The 15,416-nt window shown below is 43.1% G+C and overlaps 2 protein-coding genes across 7 annotated transcripts in view; one reads left to right on the plus strand and one right to left on the minus strand.

Annotated features, from left to right (window-relative positions):
* The window catches only part of LRBA (LPS responsive beige-like anchor protein), a 351,486-nt gene that overhangs the window by 181,047 nt on the left and 155,023 nt on the right, over positions 1-15,416 (plus strand). For 5 of the 6 annotated variants that reach the window (XM_087963037.1, XM_026668758.2, XM_026668760.2 and 2 more), the window contains exon 40: positions 676-812. In XM_087963037.1, the coding sequence (XP_087819163.1) occupies positions 676-812 (137 nt within the window). Of the gene's footprint in view, positions 1-675; positions 813-9,715; positions 9,836-15,416 lie in introns of those variants that run through there. The other variant, XM_087963039.1, reaches the window with a different exon arrangement.
* On the minus strand, positions 3,617-6,093 carry MAB21L2 (mab-21 like 2). The gene has a single exon (XM_026668767.2). It carries the CDS (start codon positions 5,259-5,261, stop codon positions 4,182-4,184), a length of 1,080 nt encoding a protein of 359 aa, XP_026524552.1. The 5' UTR covers positions 5,262-6,093; the 3' UTR covers positions 3,617-4,181.

A 15,416-nucleotide genomic window follows, 5' to 3' on the forward strand; every position in this document is an offset into this window, starting at 1 on the left:
GCGTCCAGCCTATTGTTTTGAGTAGTACACTGATCTGCTTCTGTGATAAGCCCTGTGGAGATGTGATTATTCCAATAAAAATGCATTCAAATGGAAACCAGTGCTCCAGCTGTTTACTCCCACAGTCCCAGAGCTGCACTAGCCATGTATGGATAGCTTGAAACATATTTAACTGACAATTGAAGCACGGCAGCCTTTTCAGTTTCTAGCACTGTATATTTAACTTTTGAATGTATGTCTTGGCAGTGCATATAAATCAAACCTAGCAGGCAATCGTAGATTTTTAAAATAGGACCTTCCTTCCTTCCCTTCCCTTCCCTTCCCTACCTACCTACTTGAGGCATTTTGTTCTGAAGCATTTCAAAGTTTTTAGGAGTAGAAAATGAGATGATCTAACAGCCACCTAGATGGGCATACATAATCACTTCCATTGCTTGCAGCTGAACTTGTTCAAATCTTTGGCAACCCAGCAGTACAACAAATGCATTGCATGTGTTCTTGGAGTGCATATAAAAATGTTCTTTGTTAGAGGCAGTTTGTTTTGTAAAGGGTGGGCTGGATTGATAGAATAAAAGAAGTAACAAGCATATGTATATTTAGACAAATGTTGTGCTTGTTGTTCAGATTATGGCAAACGAAGTCTTGGACTGTGTGTGCTTTTCTTTTCTTTTGTAGGTCCTGTTAGTCTGTGTACACCAGCTCAGCTCGTGGCCCCTTGTGTAGTAGTGAAAGGCACTCTGTCCATCACCTCCTCTGAAGTGTATTTTGAGGTAGATGAAGAAGAGCCCATTTTTAAGAAAATGGATTCCAAGGTAAGAGATCACCGACTTTCCCTCTCCATCTCTTTAAAAGGCAATAAGTAATTCCAGGCTTTTCTGTTCATTGATTATATTTTTCAGTTCTTGATTTAGCCAAAGTTGAGCTCTCGCATATGTGAGTCTATTTAAGTATGAAATATGTTACTTTTAAGAACCTCTCTTAATTACCTCAAGGCAGAACCCTCCAGGGAGATGCCTGAAATACAGTTGCTTGAAAACAAGAGAATGGATAAAATATCTTAAATTAGCAGTACCGCCCCTTGATATCTGTGTTTTGGCTTTGAATTTCTTTGTACCATGTTAAATAACACTCTGTTTGTTCTGAAAGCATGATTTCTTGTACATTTGTGCTGCATGGTCCTGTTTAAGATTTTCTTAAATACTGTAGTCTCCAAATGCAAAAGTAAATTCAATTTAATTATTTCACCTCTGTTTATAAATGTAAACTTATTTCTTTAAAATATTCACTATGTTGTTCATAATATTAGAAAGTATTACTGAACATGCAGTCTTTTAAAATCTGTGCTTTATTATAGAAATGTTTGTTTTTTTATGAGAGATTTGCAGTACTCTCTTGAAGAAAATGGAACACAAAACTGTATGATCTAATGTATGCAGATTATGTCCATGTAGGCAACCGTTACAATTACACTAATCTCTGCAATTTTATTCTCTTTGAATATTTTTACAATATGAGCAGTATCATTTATAAAAACTTTCATAACTAGTAGAAAGTAATTCTGAAACTTTTTTTTAAAAAAATACACTTTTATATAACATTACACTAGCTAATTTAAGATGAGAAAGTTATTAGAAACATGTAAACTTTTAAAGCTAAGAGTAATGTGCATATAAAATCTTCAGTTTAGCTGCAGTTTATTTGGGTGCTGATTTATTCTAAAAGTAAATATGCAGCCATCAAATAAAGAGGCAAAATACTTAATTTACATTTACTCATTATAGTATTAGAAGCTTCAGTATACATTATTTTAGAGTAAACTATATGTATTTCCCTGCTGCTTTGAAATAAATTCTTTCCTAGTAAGAGAGAAGTAAACTGGTATTAGATTTACAATATTATTTTAAAAACAATGTGAGCCAGACATCTTAAACTGATGGTAGTCATAGAACATAAAAAAGCAGTGAACTGTATTAATTTATATGAAAATTGGGAATTATTTGTGCTAGTAGTAGTAGGATAAGCTTCAAGCTGTTGAGTACTCCTTGTGGAAACTTTCTAAGTCTTTTGTTGTTTAGGTTATGAAGTCATGCAGTAAAATAACTGTTTTCTTACAACTCTGGCATTTTCCCATGTCCTTGCTTTTTCTTCCGTCCCTCTCTTTTCCATATGCTGTGGATAACTAAAACTTGGGTAGCCACACCCCTTCTTCCAGTACCAATCCTGCACTTGCTTTAAAGCCTGTTTAATTAATAGGGTTTCCCAGTTTGATCAATTTAATTTGTCTGTGTATTTTTCTAAACTCTGGGAAGGAAAAGCCTTGTGACAGGATTTTTGAAGTAAAACAGCTGGGGATATTGTTGTTACTGATAGCATCAAAGTTTATATTCTTACTGAAAGCCTGTTCCTAACAAGATTCTTGAATTCTAGAGCATAGTTTTTATTCTGGGCTAGTGGAATGGCTAGTGGAGCATGTATGAAAACTCAGTTCATTACAAGCCATTATCAGATTCGAACCATTTTCAGCAGAAAGACGTACTTATTGCATTTGGGTTTCTTTAGCTTTGTTTTTTGCCTCAAAGTGCATACTGCACAAATAAGCACAATTGGCAGTCAATCAGGAAATATATGTAATATTTTAGAATTTTATCAATGCACCAAAACTAAAACAATATTTTTTCATTTTAGACTTTTTAAGGCATACTGTTTATATGCAAAGACTAATCAACCTTTCCAAAATATTTCAAAACCCCCCACAAACTTTCTATAACAACTTGTCTAAATAAAACATGAAAGGAAGTTTTCTTGTGGGGGGAGGCAAACATTTCATATCTTTGTAAGGCTGCAATTCCCTTCATATTTATTTGGGAGCAAGCTACTTTGATGCCAGTGATAAACTTGCATAGGTTCAGGATAAACTTAGAAAAATCACAGTAGGTGAAGGCCGCTATAGATTAGATTAATATGCACATCAAAATGTGTTTGTACAAAACCCATAACTCTCAAGTCAGTCCTTCAGAAGAGAGAAATCATATTTAAAACGCATGAAAAATCTTTTCTGAATGAAGATTTTAATATGGAAATCAGTGTCATTGTCCTGGGGAATAATTCTTAAAAAATGGTTCCCATTTTGTTCCATAATGCGTATCTGTATACATTCGGCAAAACTATATAGGAAAGAAAATTTCCTAGATTTTCTAAATTGTATATTTAGGAGTAATTTTACACAGCCTTGAAATTCACGTAATATTGAATATTATCTATATGCAAGAAAAGGCAGAAGGATAAATAAGTGAAGAAAGAAAGGATTTATGTTCTAGAAAGAAAGAGAAGTTATATCAACTTGTAATACAATTTAAAAACTAATGGCTGCCTGGTGGAAAAGATAGCTACTAAGACTGCAGAACTGTTTTACAACAGAAACACTTCCCTGTTTGAATAATTTGTTTGGTATCAGTTAGAAACATTCAAAATATGTTATAATTTGTAAGTGGAAATTTTATCTTAGTTTCCCTTCTGCTTTTTCTTTCTATTTTCTGCTTAAAAAGTAAAATTCTTGGGCACAATCACCTCTTAATTAATTGCCGGATGTTTGGAATAAAGAGACACGAAGGCAATGGAAAGTTAAAATCGATTTTTTTTTATTTTTTATGAAGTTTCTTAACTGTTTTCAACAAGTCAAATTTAAGCAAATGGTGGGAAGGAAAAGAAGTGCATATAGTCTTGTCATTGGCACTGGAATACATTTAACACCAGTAAACTTTGATAGCGGTGACTTTTCTTTTCTTTTTCTCTTTCTTTTTGGGGCTTCTGGTTTGTTTTTTCCTCTTTTAATTTATTTTGTTTTCTTTCCTTACCTTTTTTTAAAAGAAAGAAAATCGTACATCTAGTTAAATAGCGTTGTTTTTCACTTGGTGACAACATTCAGGCAAAGGGGACAAGAGAGAGAAAAGAGCGGCGGAGAGAAGGGAAGGGAGCTCACACACATGGAGGATTCAGGACGGGGAGGGGAAGAAATGTACCTCGGGTTTCGCTCGGCTGCCGCCAAGTCCTTTCACTGCCGGGAGAGTCTTGTCTTTTGAAGGAAAAAAAGGGGGAGCGGAGGAGCAGCAGCGCCGCCGCCGCGCCTGCAGTCTTGGAGCCCCGCTCCCCCTTCCAAAGTTTGCAAAGGAGCCCCGGCGGCCCTATAGCTTGTCCAGGCTCTTGGGGTTGGTGAGGATCTCCCGGGCCAGGCGCCAGGTCTGCTTGGCGGCGCTCTCCAGGGCCGAGTGGGGCTTGCCCTGAAAGAGGTCGAGGTTGGGCAGGAAGTAGTGCGGGCAGCGGCGGCACTGCAGGCAGGAGATGAGCTGCAGGAGGATGCCGTTGAGGCGGTCGCCCAGGCAGGCCTCGTCCCAGTCGGTCTCCCGCGGGTGCTTCTCGCACTCGTAGAGCAGCAGCGTCTTCATGTGGTAGTTGTTGAGCGGCTGGCCGGGCAGTTCCAGGTGCCGGTCGCGCAGCGTCTTGAGCACCGAGAGGCACTTGTTGCGGCAGCCGCCCAGCAGCAGGCGGTTCTCGGCCTCGCCGAACTGCAGCACCCAGGCGTCGCTCTCGGCCGAGCTCTGCTTGCCGGTCAGCGAGTAGCACTCCTTGGAGAGCAAGTTGAAGCCCTCGGCCTTGACCTCGGCCACGCGGTTGGGTCCCGGCCAGGGGATGTGGGGCAGCGGCCACTGGGCAGCGCTGCGCGGCCAGATGCCGGTGCACTTGAAGGCGGGCGTGATCTGCACCACGTAGCGCTCGCGGATGCGGAGCTTGACCTCGCTGGTGTCGGCGATCATCTTGACCACGTCGCGGTAGCTGCACTTGTCCACGGCCTGCGCCACCAGCGTCTGGAAGCGCGAGCGGATCTTGCGCGCCGACAGGTAGCCCGAGGCGGTGATGAACTCCACCCACAGCGACATGCTGCGCTTGCGGCCGTCGCTCAGCTTGAGGACGGCGCAGCCCGGCAACGAGCCGTCGTCCACGAAATTGAAGACGCCCATCTGGTTGAGGTAGAGCACCACCTCGAACTCGGTGGGCGAGATGACCTCCAGGCCCTCGTAGCGCGCGTCGATCTCGCTCAGCGAGCTGATGAAGCGCGGCTCCTGCACCTCCACCTCTTTCAGCACGTCGGAGACGACTTTGCAGACCTCGCGGATGGTCTTGGCGATGGCCGCCTTGCGGGCCTGGCACCGCTCCGTGTAATACTTATTCAGCTGGTAGACTAGCTTGGCTTGCGCGGCAATCATGTTGGGGCAGACGTCCGGGCTGTACACCGGGCTCTCGCAGTACGTTGACGGATCCAACGCCGCAGCCGCCGTCTCCGCGCGCGCGGGCAGAAGCCAAGCCCGCTTCGCCCGGTCGCTGCCACCGCCGAGGAGGAGGACGAGAGGGAGGACGAGGCACCGTCGGAACCCGCCCTGCCGCCGCCACCGAGCGGAGCAGGCAACCTCCTTCCTCCGGCGCAAAAGTTTGGCGCTTCCTTTACATCGGAGCTGCGCCCAGTTCTTGGCCTGCTCAGGCTCCAAAGGGCTTCAGTACTTCATGGGGAAACTCGCTCCTTCTTCCCTGCTGGGGTTGGGGGATGGGGATTGGACTTTCCGCAGCAAAAGTGAGAGGTCAGCGGCCCAATTCTAGACGGGCGGCGCCCGTTCTCTTGCCCTCCTCTCCTCTCGCCTAGTTCAGGCCGTGGCAGCGCCGCTTTGCTCTGCTTTTTGCGTTGCTTTTCTTCCGGAGGCCTCGGCTGAAGAACTCGCCCAAAGGCCACCTTTCCGCCGCTGATTCCCGGCCTGCTCCTCCTTCAAAGTTCTTAAGTCCAGCTTTAGGGCCCCTTCGGGATTTCCCGTTTGTTTAAAAAAAATTGATTTCAGGTCAACCTTCCCTTTTGTCCCGAGTATATTGTCTTGATCAGCAGGAAGGAGTGTGCGTGTGGATGCACTTTTCCGCTTTCCAGGATCTCTCTCTCTCCCCCCCCCCCCCGCCGCTTTCCGTTTCCTTCCCCCTCCCACTTTCGGAACTGGATGCAGCCGCTCTTATTACTTTCCTGCGCCTCGCGTCCTCTCCCGGCGCGGACGTCTGGAGGTCTCTGCCTTTGCGGAGAGGGTCGTTTAGTTTATGAATGGTCCCAGGGCCCTGCTGAAGGGAGGCGTGGCTCGAGAATCCTACAATCGCCGCCAGAGCTGTCAGAGGGCCAGCCAATCGCTGGGCCGAGCCGCCTGCACGGCCGCTGCGGGGCCCGCCACGATTGCAGAGGCTGAGGGGAAGGAGGCAGGGAAAGGGAGAAAGAGACTGGAAAGATGCTTAAGGCACACGCGTTGATTTGATGCACGTCTGTGGGAACGAGCACGCACCTTACCCCGCTGTACCCCATTTCCCAGTTAAGTGAAGGCCACGAGAGAAGGCTCCTCGGGCCCTCCAGAAATGGGAGTGGGAGCGAGAGAGATACTAGGAAAAGTTGCTATTGAAGACATTGCTGTGAATAGTAATGAAAGATCTCCACTTTATCCTCCTGGGATGTTCAAGATGCAACCCAGAGGCTTGCTGTGCCCGTTTAGAATGAAACGGATCATTCTACAACGGGTAGCAAGACAGATTGGTAAAGTACGGAACATGGCAGGGAAGGGGAAAAAAGATGAAGGAAGATACATTATGAGAAGAAGAAAAGGCGTAGCTTTCACACAGAGATTTACCCAGTAGTACTTTTACAGCAGGAACCCTTGCGATTCCTCTCTAAATCTATTGCTGCTCAACAACTCCAGCATTTGTGAAAGCGAACCAATTATAGAAACCAATTAGGACCCTTGATTATCGAACCTGAATAGTGTTTGGCTTAAAATTAATTGACACCATGCAATACGCCTAGGATGCTGTTGCAAAATGAACCATCAGTAGGTGTGGTTTAATATCCTCTCACTATGAAAAAGAGGTTTCGAATTTGAAGTTTGGCACGCTAGATTATTGTATTTCTAATTACAAGTGGAATTCCTACTGGACTCCAGCCAGTGATCTCAGAAGCAATTGTTTAATAATTATCACATTTCAGTATCTCGAGATTTATTAGGTTTTTTTTCCTCCCAAAGGGCTAAGACAAATATTTATTCTTAGGTGCCAGTGTAAACGGGTCAACTGGGGCTTCCACGCAAAAAGGTTTGTGCTTAATCGTAAATAAATTGTAAACTATTTTAGAGAAAGGGAGAGAAAACACTGGCTCTTTTCTGAGGAAAAAAGTTCATCCACCACTAATCCCCATCCACCCCCACCGGCATTCCTGTCGATACTTAACAGAATTCTTTAATATTTTCGGCTAATCTTCAGCGTAAAATAGCCTGCGTGTGAGCAAAATATATCTTATTTTCTAGTTGGGCGCTAATAATAGGCGACAGACGGGATATGTGCGCGCACAATTGTATTTCACTTTAAAACAACGAGATTTTCGGATCTCAGCAAACAGCAACAACAATAATTTTCAGCCGCGTTGCTGCAACCCTTTGTTCTCTCCGAGGTGCTTGGAAATAAGCATTCCTGAGTTTTTGGGATTTGGGAATTGCTGTGACTTGAAGGAGAAGGGCCTTGCCTAACCCGTTATCTTCTCCATTCCTCCATCCCATCGGGTGTTAGAACTGAGTAGGATCCAGCGGCTGGGGGCCACCAGCGTTCTCCAGGGGACTAGATCTGATTTGGAAAGCGCTCCAATGGGCAAGGCGGCGCACCGGTTGCTCCCCACGACCCCTCCCCCCATCTCTTCGTTCAGTCCGCTGCTCTGGTTCCCGTCCTGTTGCCTGTCGACATCTTTTTGGTGTGTGTGTGTGTGTGTGTGTGTGAAGAGCGGGTTTCCACCACTTCTGTGGAGCTGACTGATGGAGAACTGGGTAGCCCGAATCGAAAACCGGGTATTGGGGCTGGAACGAGAGGGCTTGTGGGAGGCCGTAACTTTCTGCATCCCGCTTGGGTTGTTGTAGGGCAGCCGCTATCGACTTGCCCAGACCAGCTGCAGTCGTCCCATGCGTCAAGCAGTCGGATCTAGTGGCTGTTGTAAAGCAGGACTTGTTTCCAGCCGAGTCTTCGCTGCCGGTCTGCTTTTCCGTCTGTTTTTTTTTTTAAAATAATAAATTTCCCCTAACCCACCCCACCCCCACATCTTTGCCGATCGAGGGACCCAGGTTGCAGAGTATACTTTAAGATCTTATCTGACCAGTAGTAGAAATCCCGGAATTGAGAAGGGGGGCGCGGGTCAAGGCCGGGGTGGGGAGAACAAACTGCTTCATCGACGACAACCCGTCTTGTGGCGCAGGCTAGTTGGAACCCGCACCTTTCCCGGAGAGGCCAAGGAAGCAACCCCGGCCAAGGGCCCTGCGCTCTCGCCTCCACCCCCGAGAGTGCTGCAGCCCGTCCGCAGCCGCGTCTCCGGTGGTCGCGCTTGCTACTTCGAGAAGCCCCCCCCCCCCCGTCTCGGGTTTTCCCAGAGGCCGCGTCCCAGGGCCGAGTGACGCTGGAAGAGCCGCTCTTCCCGAGCCACCCGGGCTCCTGCCCAGGAGAAGACGCGGGGTTGGCAGCTTTAGCTCGGCGCCAGCCGCCTTTCTATTCGGGGGGCCTCGGGTGGATCCCTGCTGTTCTCTGGGGTTGAGGCTTCCCCATGGCTCTCGCCTCTCTCTCCCCGCCGCCCCGTCTGAGGTCGATGCTCTTGTAAATAATAAATCAGTGGGAAAACAAAAGCCGCTCGGATTTATGGTCCGAGGCGCTAATTAGAAACATCATTTGAGCAATAAACTTAAACACTTTCGAGCAAATAACGCCTGCGGAAAAGAGGGGGAGCGAGCGAGCCGGGAAGCTGGTCCTCGCCGGGGACGGGGTTTCCAAGGGAGGATGGTTGGGAGGAAGGTGGGGAGGATTGCAAGCGGAGGTTGCGGGGAATCCGTCGAAGAAGCGAACGAGCCGTCCCGCTCGCCCTGTGGCCGCCTGGGGATCGGCGCGCCCGCCAGCAGCTCCTTGGTGGCATCTGAAGCCACCCCGTCCGCCTCGAGGAGCTCTGAAGCTACTGCTGGCGTTGTAGGCGCAGGAGGCGGCGGGCCAGTGCGGGGAGAGCGCGCAGGGTCTCTGGCAGCGGGGGAGGCTCTGAAAAGCCACTTGAAGCCGCTTCGGCCGATTGATTTGCATTTCCTCCGGTTGCAACCCGTCTCCTCCGACTTGAGGGAATGAGGCGCGATCCGGGAGCCCGGAGGAATTCACGAAGGGAGGCTGCGGGCCCATTTTCTTTGGCGGGGAAAGGGCGGGTTGGGTTGGTCTTAAACTCTCCAGCCGCCCGGGAATGCCTTGGCCCTTTCCTTGCCTCTCCTAGGTTTTCCCAGCGACCCTCTCCCGCTCCTTTAAGGCCGGCTGAGGATGGGTAGAGCTCGTCCTTGGCGTTGAAGTGGCCGGGGGTGGGGGGGAACTCGCCGGAGAGCCTCGAGGGCGGGAGGAGAGAGAGAGAGAGAGAGAAAGGGCCGAGGAGGGGCGCTTTCTCCGCCGTGCGGAGAAGCCTCGTGCACGTGGCTTATGATCGTAAAGCAAATGGGAAGGAGGGGTTCTTTTTGTTGCCCTACTGGAGTGGGCAGAGCAGAAGGACGTGTCCTTGCCCTCTCTTCAGCTCCAGGCGGCTCTGGATTTTAACGGGGTTTCCTTCTCCGTGTGCATGTACGAGAAGCCAGATCTCCATTTCTGGAGGCTGCTTCTAAAGCAACTTTGGCCTTAAAAGAAAAAGGAAAGGAACCCACTTTGGACCATGGACAATTCATGTTCTCCCTTTGAAGAGATGGCTGAATATCCTCTTCAGTCAGGAATTAATGTGGTATACTTTTGGGGTGACTGAGCTGTGCAGGAATAAATATTCAGCGCGCTCTAGCTTAGAAGCATCTTTGGCTTACTGAAAATTAAAATGAAGCAGAGCAAATATCTTCCAGACAGTTAGCTTAATTGTTACCCCCTCTTTAATTTTCCAGGAGATCTTTTAACCTTGTTGCTTAAATATTCTCTGTGCTTCCATTTATAGAAGAACAGCCTGGGAAAAGAATGGGTGGCTTTTGCCTGTCATTTTCATACATTCCTTCTCTTTTGATGGAGCTAAATGGCTGCAGAGAGTATAAATTGGAAAAGGTGCAATTCTGGATTGTGCGGTGTGTTTCCCAATGGTCAGACTAAATGAATGGGTCAAGTTCACAGGTCCAGAGGAATTTGCAGCTATTAATCCTGTTTCCATTGGTGGATGGATCTTGGTTTTTACCTTGTGCTCCTGGATGGAAAAACGCTGCTTATTAATGGCGTCGTGCGTGTGTGTGTGTGTGTGTGTGTATTTCCTTTATAAAAAGGACCCTTTTTATTTAATTATGAATGAGAGATTTTTTAAAAAAGGCAAGCAATACCTATGCACGCACAAAAAGGTGAAATGTGGATGGCCCGGTAATTAACATGACTGCCCAGTGATTTAGAATTTAGATATTTATGGGAGGGTTTCTCTTCCTTTATTTCCCTGCAGGATTGTTTTGTTCTACTGATAGTATTGCCTTGCCCTGATATTAGCATTAAGGTCTTCAAGGTGAAACTTTTATGATGCTTGTGGCTAAACACTGTCTTTATTTATATAATTCACGTAAATTGTTCATATAATAATATGTTCTGAGAGCTGAAACACTATACTTGGAAGTGAGTCCTAAGGAAACTAACTTCCATAGAAGGGCAATTTTCATTTGACTCTGAATTACTTGATACACAAGTTCATATTTAACTTTAAAGAAGATGGAGATCCAAATATTTTAGTTGCATATGTTTCTATATACTTGGAACAGAATTGTTTCTTTTTAAAAACTTGTAAGTTGCCATAGTTCACAATGTGAGCAAGTTAACTTCAGTTATTTAAAGTCTACCAGAATTAATTTTCAATGAATTTGCAAAATTTCCAGAATAGACTAGTTTTTAAATTCTAGTTTATTCATATATAGTGCATAATTATAGAGATAATGGGATTACAGTGTATTTCTATACATGTGTATTATTAAGAGGATCTCAGTTTACAGCCATAGCCAGAATAGTGCTCGTTCTAATCAGTTAATTTGAAATAAATGTGGTATTTGATATTATCTCCATATTGTTATATAATTATATTTTATTATATTACCTTTTAAGCCATGGATTGCCTGTTAGTCTAATTTACACAAGATTGCGGACTTTGTGGATTTTTCAGGTTTTCTGATGACTTCAGCAGCATTTATTTTACATTGTATAAACAGTAGTTATGATATATTTAAATAGAAGGGATATATTTTTAGTATGCTTCTCATTGCTTCATTGCTGTATTTTTTAGGAATATTCTCTGTGAAGATTCTTACTTTACTTCACACATCATTCTGGCTGTTTGGATTGTTCTATTCTGCTAACAGACAAACCGCTGTAGAAAGTTGCATTTATGGCAAGCTTTTGATTAAATCAAACCTTGAGACTGCTAATTGAAATGAAATATTTCTGAACTGATATAACATTTTTACTATATTTGAACAAAAACTTGTGTTAGCCTTAATATTCAGTAAAGTAAAACACTCAAAGAAATAAACTTAATATTTTGAAAAGAAATAATTGAGTTAGTCAACAAAGATTTAGAGGTGACAATGTATTTGAAACAAGCTACATTTTGTATATGGTAGTGCTATAGGAACCCCAAATCTCTCTGATGATATTAAACAAGAGAGTTGAAAATGAAATAATCATAACCTCCAACCCTAGATCAGACAATATTAATTTTGTATGTTGTAATTTGATCTTTTAATTTGGTGTGGCCAGGTGAATAGCATATATTAGAAACTACAAGTTATTTTAAAATGTTATAGAAATATATGTTTTTTTAAATGTATCCCAATAATGAGATGAAAGAAAAATACTTGTTCACCCAAATAAAATACAGAAGCTATATGTGGAGTTTAATTTTGGAGAGTAAAGGGCTGGTGGAAACTTTTCTGTCTTCAGTATCTGAAACCAGGATGTAAAACAGCTGTCTTGGGCTATGTATTTAGTGGTTATGTCTGCCTGCTTCTTTTCTGCGTCTCTCACCCCCTGCCCTGCACTCCAAATCTTCTTTTATTATCTATGGATTCTAAGGAGCCTTTTTTCTTTTCTAACTGGTTTTGTCTGCAGCAAAAGGTTAGGTTGGGTGAATTTAAATCTACTGCAGATAGAGTGAAAAATCTTTTGATCTATGGCTATGACTGTTTCCAAATGATTTGCTTGCTGGGACTGGACACTGTCCATGCCTTTTCTCTTCAGTATCTGATAGGCGCACACAAAGGATGTGACATGCTACCAGATGCATAATTAATCATCACTATGTCTGTTGGGTTGGGGTTGGCTTTTTGTTTTGTTTTTTGGGTGGTGGTTGTTCCTCAATTAAATCTTTTATTCTTGTAATTACTGTGCATTGACATGCACTGAAATGCATATTTTTTATTTGTAATTTAACACATTTAAGTGTTCTGTAGAATTTGGGGGAGGGGCTTGAGCCATCTAAAATTGAGCTTATTGCATTTCAGTGGAAACATATCTGCTTAATCACTTTCACTGAATTTGACCATTAAAAGAAGTTTCACTTTACTTTTTTTGTGTTCCATTTCTCCAAATGAATTATTATGTAAATTAAATTGTTTATCTAATATAATTTTTGGAAGGAACAGTTGGCTTAATTCTCCCCAAAAGCATTTGTATAGTAATGTAACTTGGTTGTTCTGAAACAACTTCTCTATATTATTTAAAATACTAGGTTTTATTTGAGGGTAAGTTGAGACAGTCATCTCTATTGGATACAGCAGTGTTACATTTTGTTGTTGTTTCCTCCTTTTACTGCAGCATACCCCTTTTCCCCCACATACTGTACTCAGTTGTCTTGAGATGTTTTCTCTACTACACCTTCAGGAGCTACTAGTCCTTTGCCAGATTCAATTAAGATACCTTTAAAAGTCTAAACATTGAGGTCAAAGTGTCTTAGAGATGCATTTCTTATATGTAGCTGTTAAGACATTCTGATTATCCCTGTAGACCTTCTTTCTATAAGGACTGGCCAAGAAACTTTCTTTCTTTATTACAATTGTTTATAAAGTGGCATGCCTCCCAAAACAACCTAAGAGTAATAGGGTAAAAGCAAGGATGCATATTTTTTTTGAATTCAAGTCCATAAGGGTGCTTTGGACTCTAATCATCTAATCTTGAGAAAATGTGGGTTCAGGTTAAGGACGGGGTACAGCTTTGGAATGGGTTTGGTAATGTGGTCTGTTTTCTTGGCAACCATTTCAAAGTGGTTTGTCATTGTCTTTTCCTGGATATTTTTTTTTTTTAACTTTGCAATCTTGCTAAAAACTTGGTGCTCTCTGAAGTGACCAATCGAAGCCTAACCCTCCATAGCTTCTGGGTCTAGACAAATAGGTTACTCCCTGCTCGGATTAAAAGCAATATAAGCAATAATAAAAATAAAAATTACAGTTTTAATACAAAACACTACTTTAATAATACGGCATTTCAAATTCTAGGATTCTTTCTAGAGAACAGTAGTGCTTATCACTTGCCTTTTCATTGTCTTGAGAGATCTTTCCCAGAAAAACATTGATGGTAATGGTCTGGTAGAGGTGAGGATGGGAAAGTCAACATGGAGCAAGCTCTTGTGATATTGGTTGCCTATCTGCATTGTTTTCTCTTCAGGGACAACTGGCTACATGGAGAACGATCTTCTTTCTCCACCTCTTCATCTTAGGATCTGCTTGAAAAATCCTTTCCATATAGACACATATCTGGCATCTGTATTGATCTGTTTTCAACATGAGGCTAAGACAATCTCCTTCTCCAACAGTAAATGGTAGACTTCAAGTGACTGTATCCTGGGCTAGTGTTTTTATGAATTATCCTTACGTTCAGAATCAGAATCAGAATTGAGCTGGAAGGGACCTTGGAGGTCTGCTAGTCCAACCCCCTGCTCAAGCAGGAGACCCTATACCATTTCAGACACGTGGCTGTCCAGTCTCTTCTTAAAAACCTCCAGTGGTGAAGCACCCACAGTTTCTGGTGGCAAGCTGTTCCTCTGGTTAATTGTCCTCATTGTTAGGAAGTTTCTCCTTAATTCCAAGTTGCTTCTCTCCTTGATTAGTTTCTATCCATTGTTTCTTGTCCTGCTCTCTGGTGCTTTGGTAAATAAGTTGCCCCCCTCCTCTTTGTAGCAACCTCTCAAGTACTGGAATCCTGCTATCAGGTCACATCTAGTCCTTCTTTTCTCTAGACTAGCCAAACCCAAATTCTACAAATGTTCTTCATATGTTTTCATTTCCAGGCCTTTAATCATCTTAGTTGCTCTTCTTTGTACTTTTTCCAAAGTCTCAACATATTTTTTGTAATGTGATCAAACCTGGATGCAGTATTCCAGATGTAGTCTTACTAAAGCTTTATTAAGCGGTACTAATACTTCACGTGATTTTGATTCTATGCCTCTTAATTAATTATTAATGTATTTAATTGTACTTACTCTTGTTAATGTTTTTACAGTTTAAAACTGTTTTTTTAATTTACCACAATAAATTTAGTTCTTGGGCAGATTATTAACTATTATTGCTCAAGCTTTGCACAGTCAAAATGTATATGCATATATTTATGAAGAAGAGCCTAGGCAAGAAGCTATCTGGCTCTGCTAAGTAGCTTGATTAGCATGACGCTGGGTATACTTCTAGGTTTGGAGACCATGACAATCGTTTTTCCTGAATTGTTGAGGTGACTTCTGGGAAGAGCAGAGAAGAATCAGCACATACAGTGCACCCAGATATAAGCAGATTCCTTCTGGCATCTGCTTGGGAACATATAGAAACTCCTCAAAATGCTATCAGGGCTTAGTTGGATCGCAAGGAAATGGCTCATATCTTATACTGACCATTAATATTGAGCTTCACAGAAACCAAGATAGTTGGTTTTTGGAAGTTTTGGAACATTAAAAAGAAATTAAATAATCTCTTGCTTTCCATATTGCAAAGTTGTTGTTGTTGTTGAGTTCATTTAAGCTCACGCCAACTGCTTCAGTGACTCCATCCAGCCATCTCATTCTCTGCCATCCCTTTGCAAAGTAGATTGCTACAACTATGAAATAAAGTAATGGTCTTTTGTAAGCAAAAGGTCAGCTTAAAATGTAGGTGCTGCTATTTTTACAAATAATTGGCATTCTATTTAAATTGCCATCCTATACATAATCTTCTAGGAATAGGTCTTATGTAATTATGAGATTTATGGATGAGTAAACATGCATAGGATTGCATTATAAATAAAGTAGCTAAGAAATACATAGCACTGAGCTCAGTGGATTTTACTTTCAAGTAATTCCATCTAAGGTTGTAGGGTAGATTAGCAAGTTTATGAATTTG

Source organism: Notechis scutatus, chromosome 4 (assembly GCF_049901735.1).
Source record: "Notechis scutatus isolate UNSWTSFEM ecotype Mainland chromosome 4, rNotScu1.2, whole genome shotgun sequence".
NCBI classification, from domain to species: Eukaryota; Metazoa; Chordata; class Lepidosauria; order Squamata; family Elapidae; genus Notechis; species Notechis scutatus.

What these genes read in the sequence shown, in the direction of transcription:
- MAB21L2 (XM_026668767.2), bottom strand. Translation starts at nt 5,261, where the DNA reads ATGATTGCCGCGCAAGCCAAGCTAGTCTACCAGCTGAATAAGTATTAC.